The sequence below is a fragment of the Taudactylus pleione genome, unplaced genomic scaffold (genome assembly GCF_031769625.1).
Source record: "Taudactylus pleione unplaced genomic scaffold, aTauple2 ptg000296l, whole genome shotgun sequence".
Classification (NCBI taxonomy): domain Eukaryota; kingdom Metazoa; phylum Chordata; class Amphibia; order Anura; family Myobatrachidae; genus Taudactylus; species Taudactylus pleione.
Window position 1 is genome coordinate 15,832,358 of NW_028284698.1, and position 20,049 is coordinate 15,852,406.

The 20,049-nt window shown below is 44.6% G+C and overlaps 1 protein-coding gene across 1 annotated transcript in view; it reads left to right on the forward strand.

Annotated features, from left to right (window-relative positions):
- Nucleotides 1-9,820: 9,820 nt before the first annotated feature.
- LOC148511739 (protein kinase C delta type-like) overlaps nt 9,821-20,049 on the forward strand; it is a 50,997-nt gene continuing 40,768 nt past the window's right edge. Inside the window, exon 1 of the mRNA XM_088482937.1 lies at nt 9,821-10,061. Coding sequence (XP_088339063.1) covers nt 9,821-10,061 — 241 coding nt within the window. The remainder of the gene's footprint in view (nt 10,062-20,049) is intronic.

Here is a 20,049-nt window from a genome sequence, read left to right on the forward strand (position 1 = left end):
TGTAATCAGCAGCTCATAGATTTAGCCTGGTGCAGGACTTTGATAATTTGCTGTATGGACTGAAAGCTTCTGATTGAAATATTAACTAATATTTCATAATTTCAAAAAAAAAGTAAGAACAAGTGCTGATGACAACTGTATTTGTATTGCTTATGCGAGAGGCTAGGTATAGGGTATATGCCTATAGGACAATGGCTATGGTGAGTCTGTCTCTAATCACCAGTATAGGTCCATACAGGGCCACCGACAGCCGAGCCGGGCCCAGGTGACAGGGGGCGTGACCTAATCGTGGGAGGCATGGCCACACCCCCTTAGAAAAAGAAAACATTTTTGCAGCGCTGGGGAGGGTTCCCCTCAGCCCAGTGCACAGCCAATGGGGGGCATGATCAGCATGATCGCTCCCCCCATAGGCATAGGAGACTGCTCCTGCTGCTGCTTTAGCAGCCACGAGCAGTCTCCCACTGCAGTCCAGCACACAGCAGCGTGTGCTGGGCTGCTGTGACGTAAGCGGGAGGGGGAGCTGTACCAGACCCGGGCCCCCGCCGGGCCCCTCCAGCAAGCCCGGACCCAGCTAATTAGTACCCCCCCCTCTCTGTGCCCGTGGGTCCATAACCGAGTCCACTTAGATCTCCATACACTCTAAGTTTATCAGAGCATTGTACCTAGATGGGGGGATGACTTATGCATCCAGCTAGCAGTGGGCGCTAGCAGGTAATTGCCTGGAAAGCTGCATTTCCTCATCCTACACACTAATGTCCAATGAGTAGTTTGCAAAGAGTATGATGCAGAGATGGCAGCAACTGCACTTCAAAATGTTATCATATTTTGCATTCACTAAAAAAGGCCACAATTTTGTGTATATGTAAGGCTGCTATTGTAAGACACATGCAGGTCGGCACCAGTAGTATATGCAGACCCGGCGCTACCATTAGGCAGCTTCAGACAGCTACCTAGGGTCCTTTTGACTCAATCAGATGCTGTGACACTAGAGATCGCCAACAGCTGATGTAAAATAGTTTTGCCCCCCAATGTTTGTTTGTTTTTTTTAATTATCGGGTAGCCCAGTATGTCATAATGCAAGGATGACCATCGATTGTTGAAACCATCAATGGTTTCCCTTTAAATAGTTTTATACCATTAATGATAACACTGCTGGCACCATTGAAGGTGACCATCCCTAGCTGTTACTGTGCAGCCAGCCCAACTCCCATGATGCCCTGCTGCCTCCGCCCCTTCCTTCCTTCCCAGCCAAGTATAGGATAGCTCTGCCTCCCAGATAAGATGAAGAGCTGACCTGTACTGGGAGCTGCAAGATAAAGGATCTTTTTCCTGGTGGCAGTGTCATATTCATGGGAATTATCTACGGCCAGGGCTCAGATATGGGGCTGCCCTGACACAGATTCAGTGCACTTCCCGGCATGAGCATCCCATGTTCCTCCTATTCGTCTGCTCCTCCCCATGTAGCTACAGTTAGTGCTGCTCCTGGAGATCATCTTCCAGAGGTGAGCAGGCTGGGGTCTACCTTGTCAGCTGGATGTGCTGGGACTTGTAGTGCCACTACATCAGTAGTCACATTTGGTTCTTCTTGGGTCAGTAATCAATTCTTTTATGACTAGAATTACTTCTCAATATCCCATCTTGCGGTATATACCTTCTGACCGCCCTCTTTGTGTAATTGTCATAGTATTCCTATTATGGATGCTTAATATGATTATATGACACCAATTTATAGTTCTCTTTAGTGCCACGTTTATGTTTTTTTCTCTTTTTGTCTTGGTATTTTGTGTAGGTATTTATAATTATTTATGCCATAGCATTAATTGATAATGTAATGCCGATTGTATTTCCACATACTGTACCTGATGTTACGTAGTTAAGTGATTTTTTGCAATTGTGTATGCACAATCCACTCAGGGATAATGGGAGAGGAAGGGTGTAAAAAAGATGATATTAAACAAGATAGTAATACGTAAAAGAAATTACACTTCCCTTACATACTTATTATGTGTTTCTTCTACGACAGATTCACGTGCATTTAATGACATAAAAACATAATATCATAATATAATACTGTAGGAATAATGTACTTTAATATAAAATGTTCACTTTAGTAGGTATATAACCATACATTTAAATATGGGACAATACACATTATAAAACCCAAATGGTTTTACTAAAACAAATATTTAAAAGTGTTCACATTAATAACAATAAAATAATCCAATCTGGAGAGTTTTACCAGAGTGATATATCATATCCCCTTTACACCAAAATCCTGTGTCTGATCTGGGATTTGGAATACGGTTCTAACACAGGAAAGACCCAGGACAAACCCTGTTCACATTGTGGCTCCTACCCGGTTTATTCCAGGTTGGGCCATTTAGACTGCACATGGGGATGCAGTCAGGAAGCCAAAGGTCGAAATGCCGACCACCGGGTTTCCGACTGTCAAATCCCAGCAGGGTACTAATGACAGGCGTCAAAATACAGACACCTGTCATTATACCTATGCCAGGAGCCCGACGCCCAGCTCACCTTCGATTGCAGGCGCGGACAGCCGCAGGGGGGGGATTAGGTTTCGGGCTCCCTGGGGGGATTTAGGGTTAGGCACCCCCTCAGGAGGATGAGGCTAGGGAAAGGGGGGTTAGGGTTAGGCACCCCCCCCGGGAGACTTAGGTTTAGGCTGCGGGGAAGAGGGGGTTAGGTTTAGGCACTTGGGGGGGGTTAAGGTTAGGCACTGGGGGGGAGGTTAGGGTTAGGCACCCCTAAGGGAGGTTTAGGGTTGGGGGGGGTAACAGGGGCTGGCTGGCAACTTTTAGCCTGGGGGGCAAATGCATGCAGACGGCCCTGGCAGAGGACTAGCGTGTAGCCAGGGTGCCCGAAGAATGTATGTGCTACGGCGCCCCCCCCCCCTCAAGTGTTCCAGGGAGGAGAAGGGTCCATATGGGATTAATGTAAGGTAAAAATAAATATTAGGGGCAGCCCCCTGTTGTAGTGCCCATATGCAGTGCCCCCGTGTGCCACAGGAGAGAACACCCTTATGCATGCCTCCGGTAGTGCCCCCAGTAGTGATCCCCCCTATGCAGTGCCCCTTGTGCCCACAGTAGTAAGCCCCTTATATAGTGTCCCCAGTAGTGGTCCCCCCAGTGCAGTGCCCCTTGTGCCCCCTGTAGTAAGCCCCTTATACAGTGCCCTTAATAGTGGTACCCCTATGCAGTGCCCCTTATATAGTGCCCCCAGTACCAGTCCACCCCCCATGCAGTGCCCCCAATAGTGGTAACCCTTATGCAATGGCCCTTAAATAGTGGCCCCAGTTGTAGTCTCCCCCCTATGCAGTACCCCCAGTATTGCCCTTTATATAGAGCCCCCAGCAGTGGTCCCTCGATGCAGTGCCCCCAGCGGTAGTCCCCTCCCCCTATGTAGTGCCCCTAGTAGTAGTGCCCTCCCCCCTATGCAGTGCCCCTAGTAGTAGTCCCCTACCCTTGTAGTGCCCCTAGTAGTAGCCCCCCTTGTAGTGCCCCCAGTAGTAGTAGTACCCCCCTTGTAGTGCCCCCAGTAGTAGTAGTCCCCCCCTTGTAGTGCCCCCAGTAGTAGTAGTCCCCCCCTTGTAGTGCCCCCAGTAGTAGTAGTCCCCCCCTTGTAGTGCCCCCAGTAGTAGTAGTCCCCCACCCCCCTTGTAGTGCCCCCAGTAGTAGTAGTCCCCCCCTTTGTAGTGCCCCAGTAGTGCCAGACCCCCCCCCAGTAGACACAAAAATAAAAAAAAACACTTACCTGAATCCCCGCTCCCGCCGCCGCCATCTGCTCCTCCGTCTGTCCTCCCGGGCCGGGCTGCTCTGCATTATGGGAGAGACGTCATATGACGTTATGACGCCTCTCCCATTGCCCACTGCGGGAGCCGGAAGATGGAGCGGCTCCTGCAGTGGGCGCAGCAGCAGCTAATGAGAGTCTGACAGACTCTCATTGGCTGCTGATCAAAACAAACACACAGCTGCCGGAGCCGGCGGCTGTGTGTTTGTCACTTGTGTAGCGCTGACCGAACTCCGTCCGGTCAGCGTTACACACGTGGTGCAGTCTGTGTCACAGTGACACAGACTGCCCCGGCCCACGGCCCGCATGACGCTGCGGCCCGGGGGGCACATGGCGCCCCGCCCCCCGGCCCAGCCCACCACTGGGGGGTAGGGTTAGTAATTCTCACCTAAATCCCCTGTTGAGATTTCTACTGTTGCCGGTCTGCCGGCATCGGGTCATTCATACTGATTCCTGCACATGGGTACAATGTTAAGTTTTCTGCTGGGTCTTGGAGATGACATTACAGTACCTCCAAATGCCGGTGAGCCAGCTGTACCTATACTGTAAATGGGACCCGGTTTGGATGACCCGGGTCCAACCCTACTCGCTACCTGTATTGGATTGTCGGGTCACTGGACCTGGGTTATTTTTCAGGGACCCTTTTGCACTTAGCCATGACCCAGGTTGACACGGCAATAACCATGTTTATAGACATTTGTTTTTTTGTAAATGTATATTCCCTATTAGTCATCAATATGACTTCATATAAATATCTAATAAATCAGAAGAAAAATTGCCTTAAACATGATGTGCGACATAAATGCATAATATGTACTTAAGCAGTAAAGACAGCAACAATCAGCATCAGCAGTATATTCACAAGCAGCCAATCACAAGCACTTTGCTGTTGTCATTATTATCTGCTAATGATACGTCTCTCTCAGGTGAATATGTGTCTATGTCCCAGTTTGAATTCGTTCACAATAACAGTAATTACCCAAACACGTCCTTACTGTACTTTGCCTACATTACAAGTGTAAGTTGGTGTAAGACAAGTACCAAAATCATACAAATCTGCACTGGCAAATATGTGTGTGCCCACTTTTCTGGGCATGCCTAAAGCGATTTCACAAAAGATACAGACTCTAACTGGTGTAGTAATATATAAATAAATAAGGCCCAGAGGAAAGAACACCGGTTGACTGCAGGGCACATTCACAAAAGCGTGTGTAGACAGAGGCACGTGCACTTCTCACTTTGCTTACGTTTGTGTATTATTTTAGATTTTGTGTTGATAGAACTTGCAGACAATTTTACTGTTAGCAGTTATGACTCAGTTTTGTTCCCATTGGGATTAAAAAGCTTATTGTTAAAGTTTATGGTTATGATTCTTTATTACTACACAATGTGTAATTTATAGTTTAGCATATTCATCGACCTACAGTTAATCTCATTTTGTACATCTAGTGGTAAATTTACTAAGTATCGAGTCTGATCGAGGTTTTTTTTTTCAACTCGATTAGCACTCGGGTGATTTGATGCTTCTAAAACTCACAAATTTATTAAGAAGTGAGTTTAGCTGAGAGTGAGATGGCCGATGGTGAGATGGCCGATGGTGAGGCAGATCGAGATTTCTCCCCCAAGTAGCAAGTTTTGAAGGAGATTATTCACCCGAGATTGCAGTGCCTAATGCTGCCCATCCACTAGCAGATCATAAAAACGACAGCACGATCACGACATTGTAATTGTGCTGTTGTTTCTATGTCTGTGATAAGCCTACACTGAATGAGCAGTCGTTCAGTGCAGGCTCATCAATCATCTGGCACCATGCTGAACTTGATGTTATCGTCAGGTTGACTAGCATGTTTGCCCGATGATTGATGTCGGAAACGACCAGCGTGCACGCGCATCGCTGGTTGTTTCCGACTTTAAAGTGCCCAATTTGCGAATGATTTGCAAGTGATTACAGTGGCAAACGCAGGAATTCTAGAGGGGGGTTTCCAAGTGCTTGATTTTAGAGCGAGTGTGGCCAGTCCATGAAGAGGGCAGAATTAGTACTTAACCAGCTTTAATAAGCTTCATACAAAGTGTATTGTGTGTCATAATTCCAGCATATACAGGACCAGTGATCACAGTAAGCCATTAGATGCAGCAGTAGGCCATCCTGCCTGAGTTGAATGTATTTATTTTAGATATGGGCATCATTCCAGACTATTGGAGCAAGTCCGGGAGCCTGGAGGAGCAGCAGAAGAACCTAGCACTGCCCTGGATATATATGTACATATTGGGCTCTATTGCAGTGCATCCCTAACAGTGCATGTTTCCCAGATCTCCTAGTTGGTGCACAGGTTATTTATTACTGGCTGATACATGTTAAAAGATCCACAGGTGGTGCTAATAATTTAATTTGTGATACTGAGAAGAACATGCAGCACTAGTAAAATTCTATTATATTACTATTTCTATTGTGGTCATGGTGTGGGCTGGGGAGGGGGGTTTCCAGGCAGCCAGAACCCCCCCCCCTGCGTTTACCTATGGATTGCATGATAACGACGTCGTTATCGTGCAATCGCCTGTCAAAATCGCCTAGTGGATGGGCAGCATAACTCTCCCAAACAAGCAGCCTGCACATATCAGTGAGGTATGTGAAGGCTGCTTGTGTTACACCTATAAAAATGGTTTCATTTTTTTTAAATGTTGACTACCTGTCAATCACTCTGCAATGGCTTACAGTGTTCTGTATAATTGCAGTGCGATTGCAGTGCACATGCACTGCATTGCATATGCTTGCGCAGTATGCAAAAATTAGCCAACTGCGTACGCTGTTGCAGTTGTGACCCGTAATGAATCAGGCCTAATATGCGTACTGTTTTATCATCCTCCGTATTCAAGATTAGCCGTGTGCAATGTTGTAAGGGCTGTTCATAGACATAGGCTGCGCTGTGGGTTCCAAGTAATTCCAGGAATGGTAATTCTCCAAATAAATTGAGATTCAGTAAATTTCAGCAAGTAGTATTCCTCATATTCCTCACTGAATTAATCCAGTTGTGTTTCAGTTCTCCACGAGTGATGATTGCTACCGCTTCCTACATCAGCCTGTGCTTATAGCCAACAAGCGTATCAGCGTGACATCACACGTGCAGTGGGCAAGAGCTCCAGACTGGGGCTTCCAGTTCTAACTCCAACAAAAAATAAAACAAAAATATAGAGAAATAAAAGATATAAGAACAAGTAAAAAGAAAAAAACTTCAAATAAATATTTGAATTTCTTTAATTCAGGAAAAAATGCATTACAGTATTAAACAATACAGCATTATTTCCTATAAGAATGCATCCTGAGATGGAAGTAGTGATAGGAGGAGACCTACGGCCGGTTTGCATGGTGAAGCCTTCACCATAGAGACCCATCGAAAGCTGTCAGCGGCTTTGATAGATTAGAAGTCCCTATCTCAGATCTATATGGCAATCCAATGCATAGCTAGTCATCCGATACTAACAGAAAGTAATACAGCATGTATAACACTGCTGTGTACTTTTCACCTGCAAAATAGTGATTTTCCAGGATTTTATGGTATTTTTTTTGTTGAAACATAGCTCTCAGTTACCTGAATTACAAGAGAGTTTTTCATCTTTAGTAGCAATGTACAATGTACAACTATCTAAGCTGTAATAGTAAGGTTATCCGGTCTGAAGATCTACAGTAAAAAGGTAGACATGTCTAGATAGACACCAGATGTTAGACAGTCAATAGGTCAACAGGGACAAAAGGTCGTCAGGGTCAAAATGTCGACAAAGTAAATGTCGACACGCAAGACGGTCGACAGGTACAAATGGTCGACGTGTTCAAAAGGTCGGCATGGAAATGGTCGACACAAAAATGGTCAACATCTGTTTTGTTTTTTTTAGGGTTAGGTTTAGGGTTAGGCACTTACTGAAGGGTTAGGGTTAGGTACTTACCCCGACAGTTATGGTTAGTCACTTACCCCGACGGTTAGGGTTAGCACATACCCCGACGTTTAGGGTTAGGCACCAGGAGGGAGGGTTAGGGTTAGGTACTTACTCCGATGGTTAGGGTTAGGCACTAGAAGGGATAGTTAGGGTCAGGCACCTATCCCGACGTTTAGTGTTAGGCACAAGTAGAGAGGGTTGGGGTTAGGCACCAAGGGGAGGTTTAGTGTTAGGGTTTGGGTGAAGATTAGGGTTAGAAAAATAATGTGTTGACTATTTTTGTGTCGACCTTTTGACCCTGTTGACCATTTGTACCCGTCGACCTTCTTCCACGTCGACATTTAGTGTGTCGACCATTTGTCCCTGTCAACCTATTCACTGTCGAACAATCTGGTGTCTATCTAGACATTGTCTACCTCTTTACTGTATATCTTACAATCCACACCCATATTAAGACCATGTTATTCCTGGTATATAGAAAGTACAGTATATAGAGAAACAATAAGAATAGATCTGCAAATTGCAGGACACAGTGCAGGACGTTTGGTAAGTGAGAATAGTATCACAATAAAGATAACAATATTTGTGGGAGATGACACTACCATAACTGAATGCCTTTTACAGACTTTGGGCATATTCAATTAGCCACAATTAGCCATGGTAATGAAATAACTTTTCGCACAATGATTTTTTGCGCCCTTCACGTGCAAATTCTGCTTATCGCATCTATGTGCGCACCTGTTTTTTGTGCAATTCAATTCCAAAAGTTGAAAAGTGGCATTAGCGCATTTTTTTTCCGTTTTCACCAGCAATAAATATAGGTGAAAATGGGGAAATGTACCTGCACCCCAAAAAAGGCAAAGTAATATAGGATAACATTCCAGAAGTGTTTGGGGTTCTTAAATTGTATCAAATGGCTGTATTATACATATTTCTCAAACAGTCAAGTAATGATATAAAAAAGTTTTTTTTTGGCAAAATAAATGTTCTTTTTAAATTGGGGTGCATAAGTATGTCTATATTTGTGTCATTTAAAGACACTTACAAAAACCATCAAAATACGCCTCTAACACTCACCTGCAATCTTAAAAACACCTGTCCCATTCATGCAACAGCCCATATACCTGTCTCACATCAGTTAACCAATTATTCTGCACTTTTTCACACCAAAAATGATGTCATTAGTGGCCAAATTCAGATAATTAAAAACTTATTTTTGACTAATTAGTCATTATTGAGGGTATCCTAGTGGTTCTAAACCAAGTCCCCACATTTTTAGCTAAAAATAGGTGTTTGCACATCATTTACTATTTAGGAGGTGGTGAAAACTTTTTGCAGCAAATGGTATGGAGAATTCACACCTGCAAGAAGTCGCAGCTAATAGGATTGTGCAATAAGTACACATTTGCATGATAAACTTTTTTTTTTTTTTGCAGAAAAGCGGCTTTTCGTGGCTAATTAAATTCCCCCCTAAGCTATAAGAAATACCTACTGTGCTCACCTGCTATATAACATCATTTGTACTGACACCTGATTGTTTATTTTTCCAATAACTAGTTGTTATTGTTATAAATAAAAAAAGAAATAAAATAAACATAATTTCATATGTTATAGATAAATTTAAATCTGACTAATTTACATTGATAAAATCACTCCCACAACATAATTTAGGAAACCCCTGTGTTATGCAGTGGTCATTTCACCCATGGCTCCCAGTGGATGTTACATGCACATAGACACATCCAGCATACACCATATACAGCACAGTGATATGGGCAGGTAACTGCCACATGTTGTTTTTGAGGCATGCGGCTGCCGCCAGGACAGCTGAGCTGTTTACTTTTAGACCAGTGACAGTTGGACGTTAGCTGTGGATGCAGAGATGGAGAACGCTGCCATGAAGAGAAGGATGATTTCCAACTCATCTGATGAGGAAGATGTGAAGGAGTCCATCATGAGGAGGAATAAGAAGAGATGAAGAAAGTTATCTAGCTCAGAGGAGGAGAGGAGTGGGGCTCGAGAGGCGATGAAGAGACGGATTGTTTTCAACTCCTCTGATGAGGAAGATGTGAAGGGATCCATCATGAGGAAGACTAAGAAGAGATGGAGAAAGTTACCATCTAGTTCAGAGGAGGAGAGGAGCGGGGCTGGAGAAGCCAGAAAGAGGAGGATGGATTCCAGCTCATCTGATGAGGAAGAGCAGAAGGGATCCATCAAGAGAAATGATAAGAAGAGATGGCGAAAGTTACCATCTAGCTCGGATGAGAAGAGCGGAGCTGAGAGGAAGATGAGCGACGTACATGACGCAGATGCAGAGAGAAGAAGTAAGGGAAACTCACACATACAAACTATATTCATATAAACACTGTGAATGTCTTTTGGTCGCTGTACAACATTAGAGAAGTGCTGAGGCCTCTATCTCATCTACTAATATTTAAAAATACATTTATAAGAATTTATTTGTAATATGCTAAATTAGCTACATCAAAATCTAAATTACTGTTATTTGCCTTGCTGGTCAATCTGAGAATGCTTATACATCCCAATATTGGGAGTAAAGAAATAAAAAGCAAGTAACTTTGTATCTGGAACAAACCATGTTGCAATGCAAGTGGTGCAAATACATTTATATATTTTTATGCATGCAGGGTAAATACTGGCTTGTATTGCATGTAGCCCACAAATACTGGACAGCTTTATATTTACACTGCAATTTAGATTTTTGTGTGTACGCGCCCATCTAAGGGCCGTATTCAATTAGCAGTGATAATTACGCCGCCGCCAGCAGAATCTTGTTTCTGCCATCATCTCTTGTTTTATATCGGGCGTGCCCCCGCATTTTCCCTATTCAATTCCAAAGGACGCGAAGACGGCAAGCTGCGATGTCGGGAACAGGCGGAAAGTGCTGTTAGAAATGGGGAAATCATCCTGAACCCCCCAAAAAGGTGCAATAACATTGGGGATCAATGTAGATGTCCCCGAATAGGGCTAATAAAGCTGTTTGGGGTATTTAAGTTGTTGCAATAGCTTCTAATTAGTGTCTTTGCACTAGTGAAGAATGGCATAAAGCAGTTGTTTTGGTGAAAATAAGTACAGTACTCAAATTTGTGGTACTTCAAAATGGGTGCTAGCATATTTTAAAGTCTCTAAAGTGAAGTTAAGAATATCGTAAAAAACCCACCTGTTGCAAGCACCTGCAATCAAAAAAACACCTCACCCCTACTTACAGACCCCCCAAAAGTCTATTTCGCTACATTTTATGTTTATACCCCAACTTTGTACTTTTTTACCCCCATTTTCAAAGTCATTTTTTGCGGTGTACCTCTCTTTTTTTTTTTTTAAGGATTTTTTGATGCAGTTATCATTTGGGGGGCAGTCCCAAGGGTGCTGAGTGGTTTCCCCACCTTTGCACCCCAAATCCGCAATTCTGCACTTTTTCTCTGTCTATTTTCAAAGGCGAATCTTTTCCGCCTATTACATTGCATTGACTTTCCGCGTATGCGAAAAGTCTTTGAAATTGAATACGGCGTAAAGTTTCCGCCTGGCGAAATGACGTCATCCGCTATACTTTTCCGTGAATTCCGACCTTTCGCGTCTAATTGACTAGGGGCCTAAGTCTCTGCACATTTTAAATCTGCCCAACATGCAGTGCAGCATGGTTTTACCAAGGTGCACAGTTACTTGCTTTGCTCCCAACTCAGGATCAGCTCCTGTATCTTCTCCACAAGTATCGCTAATGTGTAATACAATGACTGTGCTATCTGTCTGTGCCATGGAGCTGCTCTTTTGAATCAGCCACACATAAGAGCTCAGGTTTGGAGCAATGATATGATGTAATTGGATGTAGAGACTTATGGTGAGCTGCTCATGGCAAGAAAGCTTTAGTCACTTGCACTAGAGACTTAAACCGCTGAAATCGGATGGCTGTCTGACACTCACAGGCTGTTACATTTACCTCACATATGTTTACATTTCTTATTGAAAGTGTATTTACAGTATACTGTTTATAACCTATGTCTATTTGCAGAAGGGTGGCCATCGATGGTTACCATCAATGGGCCCATCGCTGATTACCATCGATGGCACGGAAAGCATTTATGGTAAACCAGCGATGGTTTGCACCTTTGATGGCTACCGCTGCTGGGGGCTCAGCGGGCCAATCAAAAATGGGTACGGGGCTTAGCGGGGGCTGGAGGCGGGGCTATGCTCTGTCCTGTCAGGGAAGAAAAAAAATCGGCTCCCACTCTTCCATTGATGGCAGGGAACCATTTTTAAAATCATTATCGTTCATATCTAACAACAAATCTGACTGTGTGTATGCATCAGTACATAAACAAATGAGCACACAAGAAAGACAGCTATTAACAGTACAAAACAATGCAGGACAAGGACATGGTTTATAAACATTGCCGCATAACACTTAAATAGGTAACAGGGTGTCAGCAAACAAGTGTTAGGTGCCTTTGTGGGGAGTTAGCAGTAAATGATAGTATAAGTAAGGCAAGGAGAAGCACGTGAGGGAAAAGGCCCTGCTCGTGAGAGCTTATATTCTATAGGTGACTAAACACAATAGCTTATCCACAAAAGAGTGCTAAGTATAAAAATGTATATCACAAATACATTTCTTGACATCAATTTAATAATATAAAAAAACCAAAAATATATAAAAGAAACCTTGACCCAATAAATAAATACACACACATAAAATATATAAACCCATGAACAATATCAAGCCTTCATAAGCTTATATCCCAAATATTCAATATATAGATAGATAGGGAGCACCACTGCAGCAGGCATCCCTACTCCCAATCTGATAGTGGAGAGACCTTGGGTATAAATGTCTGATGTAAGGTGCAATAATACAGTCACTGATGAATAGTCACCTCTCGGAGGGATCTGTGAAGAGCTGACAGTCCAAATATTCATACAGATCTTCAGTCCTGTAGCAACATGACAGTGTTACTAGTGCCTGGGGAGGAGGATAATCAGCACCACTTGGTTCTTGTGGGGATAAATTGTAATTATACATTTTGAATAGTCCATTAAATCAACATCTCTCTAATAGGAAGTTCCATAAACGTAATAGGACAATGATCCTCACAGGAGCGAAATGAAGCCCACTTAATGGAATGTGTAGTAACGAGTGCCAGTGCTATCAGTCCTTATAATAAGTGATTCTGGGATACAACATACTTATCACAAATGCAGCTTCCAGTTTGCTTTTAGTAAATGCAGTTATGTAAATGGGTTGGGTATGAAATCCTGATGGCTGAATAGCCGCAGGGTGAAATACCGACGCTGGAAGCCTGAACAAGAAGAATCCCGACGTGGTAGGTAAGTCAGCTAATCCTACCCTTCTCTCCCCCCTAACCTTCCCTTGGTGGTGCCTAACCCTAAAACTCCCAGGGCGGTGCCTAACCCTAAGTCCCCCCAGGGTGCCTAAACCTAACCCCTTCTCTCCGCAACCTAAACCTAACCCTTCCAGAGGGGGTGCCTAACCCTAAGTCCCCCCAGGGGTGCCTAAACCTAACCCTCCTTCCCCCCCTCCTTGTAGAACTAAGTAGCCGGATTACATTCGTTCGGGAAGCCTTCTGTCGGTATTCCGTCATTGGGCTAAAGATAGGCGTCGGGATTTAAACGCCTATCTTTAGTCCCAAGTCGGGATTTAAACGTCAGGATTTAGTGAGCTTCCCGCCCATCAGTGTTTTGACTACATCCCATGTAAATAATGTGCTAATGCTCTGGATATCGGAATACAGCACAACACAGTAACATCAATGACAATAAGCACAGCTGGCAGTTTGCTTTATCAATAATCACGCAAAACAAAGTGCTAGTCAGCAGCAGAATTAATCAGTGGGGACGGCTACATAGTATCAAGGAGCCAATCCAGCTGTGGCTGTGGATGACAGAACAATTCGGGGTACCACTGGTGCATCAGCGTCTTTTATCAGAGATGTCCAAAGCTGCTCCCTGGGAGGATGGCTTGCTATAGAGATTGCAATTACTAATTATTTTCTACAACCCCCCACCCACACTCTCCCCACGAAACAATCCGAAGTTGGCACAGCGGGTTTAAGCTACAAAAACACTTTACAGGGCTTGGTAAATAAGTGCCAGACTGCTTTCCCTATTGAGAATAATGGGGACTGATGTTGCAGCACTAATTAGCTTTTTTCAAGATATTTCTGATATCTCCTTTATTAGGCTGTTGTTAAATAGCCCCCGTACTGAAAATGTCGAAACTGCACTGCATGATTTAAGTAAAAAGGGACTTTTGAGAAAACAAATGACTCTTATTAAATCGTTTTTTACTGACATGTTTGCTACATGAAAATGTTTAAGTAAAAGTAATAGCAGCATCCACAAAAGAATGGGGTCAGGGATTGTAAGCAATATTCAGTCCTGCACAATCTCATGATCACTGGGGTAACCTTTCAGTATGTATTTATGTTATATGTATATCAGAAGTTTTTCTGGGCCAGATTAATGCTGGATAGATATTTTGGCCGGTATATGGTGTGCGCATTGGCCAGTGTGCCAATATGTCTATAAACAATGTCGTTCACAGACATATTACGTTGGCTGTGCAGCAACAGGCTGCTGGTGACTGACATCACAACTAGGCCGGGCGGGCACATGTAAATGCCCGCGCAGTTGTGACGTCAGACATGACACATCGTGTGATGATTGGTAAGTGTGTATGCGCTTACCAGTTGTCAGATAGGATGGCAGATCGGACGAAATAGCCAATCCGTCGTCCTAATGTGTACCCACCTTACCACTTGCCTGGCACTAACGCATAAGATGCGACCGCAGCCAGGAGTGCGTTACCTGACCAGGTCACATCTCATGCGTTAGTGCTGCATGTCCGACTCCCCCTTGAGTAATGGAGGAAATCCGTTGCACACATGTGCAGAATGGATTTCCTCCTCCTCAGGTCCCCTGGGAGAGCCGACATCACTCCCAATATCGCGCCCCAGAATGCCATGTAAACGACACTCCGGGTGCATGCACTAAAAGTAAAAGTGCGAGGAGGCCTCTGATAACTGGTAAGCTGATCTCTAGGCAGGGGCGTATTTATAATGGGTGCAGGGTATGCGGTGCACACAGACCCCTGAGTCCTGGGGGGCCCACACTGTACACCCTGCACCCATATGTAGTTTACTTACTTATACTTTCCGATGTCTTCAGAGTTCTGCTCTGCAGCAGAAATCAATGTGACCCGTGCATGCGCAGAAAAGAGGTCTCCGGGAATAAGGTGCGGCTGCCATTTTCCCGGAGACCTGCGCAAGTGCAGTAGATTCTGGCATTAAGCCAGAATCTTCTGCGCTCAGTGCGCTGTCAGAGTGGAGGGGGCCCAAACAAAGGCAGCACATGGGCCCCCTCCTCTTTTAAAATGCCCCTGAGAACAGCTGCAACAGGGGGACTGATGATCAGTTCCCCCTGCACCACGCTCTGCTGCACTCTGCAAGAAGGAGGTGAGGGCTAGACACGGGGGGCATCATTTGGCTCTACGGAGGGAGGGGGGTTTTAATATAATATAATATAAATATAATATTTAATATAAATATTAAAATATGTTTTTTTTTCTGGGGGGCTATATATATGATATACCTTCACGTACATAGTGACACATGGGGAGGGGGTGGCTCAATTGGGGACCCATTGTCCCTGGGGGTGAGGGTGGGGGCTCTGCCAATGGGACATATTACCAATAGGGGGGTGTGGGTTAATATTGCTGGGAATTCTTTTTACACTGCGGATTAATTTTGATGGGGGGTGGTAAATGACATTTCAATAGGGGCCTATGGACACAGGGGTTGGGGGGTGCATAACACCTCCTAGGATATATATTTTTTAATAAAATATTTAAACATATTTTAAAAAATACTCTATAAAGTTAATTAAATGATATAAAAAAAAATTCTGTGCAGTTTTGATGAAAATAAATTGTCAGCTAAGTGGTTAAGGGCCACCTGACAAGAAACAGTATGGGCATGGCCAGTGCTGTGTGGGTGTGTCATGATGGGAGGAGGGGTAATGGAGACAGCAGGAAGCCACAGACTTATATAGTGTAAGCAGCAGGGTCCCCAGCAGCACAGAGTATATCAGGAAATGAGTGATGTGCTAGTAAACAGGTACTAAATATCTGAGCCCAGTAATTTATGAAACTTATTAAATGTATTGTTTTTTTTTTTTTTAAGGTTGCTTCGCATAAGACATAAAAGCTGCTGTTATCCATTGCTAGTTTATGTACAGTATATTACTGCTCCAGGCCAGCACTGTAATTTTTGTTTGCCAAAGCAAAATTCCTCTATTTTATTATTGGGAACAATCTCAGGTTGAGTTTACGTATTCCATTTCCATTGTAAATACAGGAAAAGTTCTTATTTAACAGTACTAAACACTAGGGGTGTGCACCGGCCACTTTTCGTGTTTTGGTTTTGGATCTGGATCTTTCTTCATGTTTTGGATCTGGATTGGTTTTGCCAAAACCACCCTTCTGTGTTTTGGGTTCTGGGTTTTGTGTTTTGGATCTATATTTTTTTGAAATATAGAATTTGTGGGGTTTTCTACTTCTATGCTATTATTAACCTCAATAGCATTAATTTCCACTAATTTCCAGTCTATTCTGAACACCTCACACCTCACAATAGTGTTTTTAGTCCAAAAGGTTGCACCGAGGTAGCTGGATGACTATGCTAAGCTACACGAGTGGGCGGCACAAACACGTGGCCCATCTAGGAGTGACACTGCAGTGGCAGACAGGATGGCAGTTTGAAAAACTAGGCCCCAAACAGTACATAATGCAAAGAAAAAAAGAGGTGCAAGATGGAATTGTCCTTGGGATTATGTTGTATAAACAGGACATGCACACTTTAACAAACCAATCATTTCAGCGCCAGGGTCTGCCACACGACTGTGGCTGAAATGATTGGTTTGTTTGGGCCCCCACACAACAAGCTGGCAATTAATCTGTCCCTGCACAAACTGGATCTACGGAGGCAAGATGTCATCCTCATCCTCCTCATCCACCGATTCCTCACCCTCTTCAGTGTTGTGTACATCCTCATCCTCATAGAGTATTAATTAGTTCCCGCTGGAATCCACCACCACAGGTCCCTCTGTACGTTCTGGAGGCTGGGCTCCATGGAAGTTGATAATTCATTTTTATGAACATCATCTTCTCCACATTTTGTGGAAGCAACCTCCTACGCCTTTCGCTGATAAGGTTCCCGGCTGCACTAAACACTCTTTCGGAGTACACACTGGAGGGGGGCAACTCAGGTAAAATAGAGCCAGTTTGTACAGCTGCCTCCAAATTGCCTCTTTTTCCTGCCAGTACAGGTACGGACTGTCTGACATTCCTACTTGGATGCTGTCACCGATGTAATCCTCCACCATTCTGTCAATGGTGACAGTATCATATGCAGTGACAGTAGACATGTCAGAAATTGTTGCCAGGTCCTTCAGTCCGGACCAGTTATCCAAACTTGGTCCTGCCTGCCCTGCTTAACCCCCGGGGGCTGCTTAAGATACCTAAGTTTTTTCCTGGCAGCCCCAGTTGTGGGAGAAAATGAAGAAGGAGCTGTTGACGTGTCACGTTTCGCTTCAGCTGACAGTGTTTTCACCAGCAGGTCTTTGCACCTCTGCAGGATTGTGTCGGCCAGAAAGAGAGACACCACATAGGCTTTAAACCTAGGATCGAGCACGGTGGCCAAAATGTAGTGGTCTGATTTCAACAGATTGACCACCCTTGAATCCTGGCAAAGCGAATGAAGGGCTTCATCCACAAGTCCCACATGCCAAGCGGAATCGCTCCATCTTAGCTCCTCCTTCACTTTCTCCAGCTGCTTCTGCAAAAGCCTGATGAGGGGAATGACCTGACTCAAGCTGGCAGTGTCTGAACTGACTTCACGTGTGGCAAGTTCGAAGGACTGGAGAACCTTGCAAAACACGGAAATCATTCTCCACTGCGCTTGAGTCAGGTGCATACCCCCTCCTTTGCCTATGTTATAGGTGGATGTATAGGCTTGAATGGCCTTTTGCTACTCCTCCATCCTCTGAAGCATATAGAGGGTTGAGTTCCACCGCATCACAACCTCTTGTTCAGGTGATAGCGGGGCAGGTTCAAGAGTGTTTGCTGGCGCTCCAGTCTTCGGCATGCAATTGCTGAATAGCGAAAGTGGCGAGAAATTTTTCGGGCCACCCAAAGCGTCTCCTGCACGCCCCTGTCGCTTTTCAGAAAATTCTGCACCACCAAATTTATTGTGTGAGCAAAACATGGGACGTGGTGGAATTTGCCCAGATGTAATACCCGCACAATATTGGTGGCGTTGTCAGATATCACAAATTCCCAGGAGAGTCTAAGTGGGGTAAGCCACTGGGCGATGATTTTCCTCAGTTTCTCTAAGAGGTTGTCGGCGGTGTGCCTCTTACTGAAACCGGTGATACACAGCGTATCCTGCCTTGGAACGAGCTGGCGTTTGTGAGATGCTGCTACTGGTGATGCTGCTGTTGTTGCTGCGTAAGGTGATACATCTACCCAGTGGGCTGTCACAGTCATATAGTCCTTAGTCTGCCCTGTTCCACTTGTCCACATGTCCGTGGTGAAGTGGACATTGGGTACAACCGCATTTTTCAGGACACTGAGGACACTTTTTCTGACGTTTCTGTACAGTCTCGGTATCGCCTGCCTAGTGAAGTGGAATCTAGACGTGATTTGGAACCGGGGACACACTACCTCCATCAATTGTATAAATCCCACTGCACTAATGGCGGATACTGGACGCACGTGTAACACCAACATAGCAGTCAAGGCCTCAGTTATACGTTTTGCTTCAGGGTGACTGCTGTCGTACTTCATCCTCCTCGCTAAGGACTGTTGGAGGGTCAATTGTATAGTAAAACTAGTGGTGTTCCTACTTCCTCTCTGGGATGATGAACGACTCCCAGCAGCAACAGCAGCAGCGGCAGCAGTAGACGTAGCAATGCAGGATCCTCCGGAGGAATCCCAGATAGGAGAGTCAGTCATGCCAGTGACATGGCCTGCAGGACTACTTCCGATCCTGACTAAGGAGGAAATTGACGAGGAGGGAGTTGACGGTGTCATTTGCAGGCACTTGGATACAACAGGACAAATGGATTTAGGTGTCCCTGGACTGCTTACGGTCTTAGCCAAAGTTTCTGAACTTGACAGTAACTTTTTATGAACGCGCTGCAGGTGACGTATAAGGGAGGATGTTCCTAGGTGGTTAACATCCCTACCCCTACTTATTTCCCCTTTACATATGGTACATATGGCAAGGCAGTTGTTGTCCGGATTTGGATAGAAATATTGCCAGACCAAAGAGGTGGAATGTTTGGTCTTCTGCCCAGGCATGATCGTGATGAGCTTTTTCATCCAACAACTGTCTCCCCCGGAGCCTGATTTAAACAAACCACATCACCATCAGAATCCTCCTCGCCAACTTCCTCCTCTGCGCCAGCTACACCAGTATCCTCATCCTCTTGTACTTCAACAGTGACATCTTCAATTTGCATATCAGCAAGTGGACTGTGGGTGCTCCCTTCAGCACTTGCAGGGGGCGTGCAAATGGTGGAAAGAGCCACCTCTTCCCGTCCAGTGCTGGGAAGGTCAGGCATCGCAACTGCCACCACACTTGGACTCTCCTTGGGGATTTGTGATATCTTCTTAGAACGCACAGTTCTTCGCTGTGCTTTTGCCAGCTTAACTCGTTTGATTTTTTTAGCGGGAGGAGGGCTTCCATCGTCATGTGAAGCTGAACCACTAGTCATGAACATAGGGAAGCCGTTCCTTGCCACTCCGTGTCGTAAATGGCATATTGGCAAGTTTACGTTTCTCCTCAGATGATTTAAATGTTTTTTTTAAGGTCATTTTCCTGAACTTTGTCATTTGGGATTGTATATGCCCTCTACTATGACATTGGGCATCGGCCTTGGCAGACGACCTTGATGGCATGTTATCGCCTATGTCATGACTAGTGGCAGCAGCTTCAGTACTAGGAGGAAGTGGTTCTTGATCTTTCCCTATTTTATTTTTATCGGAGAAAGTTTGGTCCTCCATTTATGTTATATTGATATATACGTGCGGCTAAGGCGCACACAAACACAGAAAATAATTTTTTATTTTTGTTGGAGACAAGTGCACTTTGTAGGTTACACCACCCTTTAAGAAATGAGCCAGCCGCCTCTTTACTTATAGGACACAGGCGCACTTTGTTGATGCACGTGCAGCTACAGTGCACACAATTCACAAAGACAGAAAACATTTTATTTTTATTT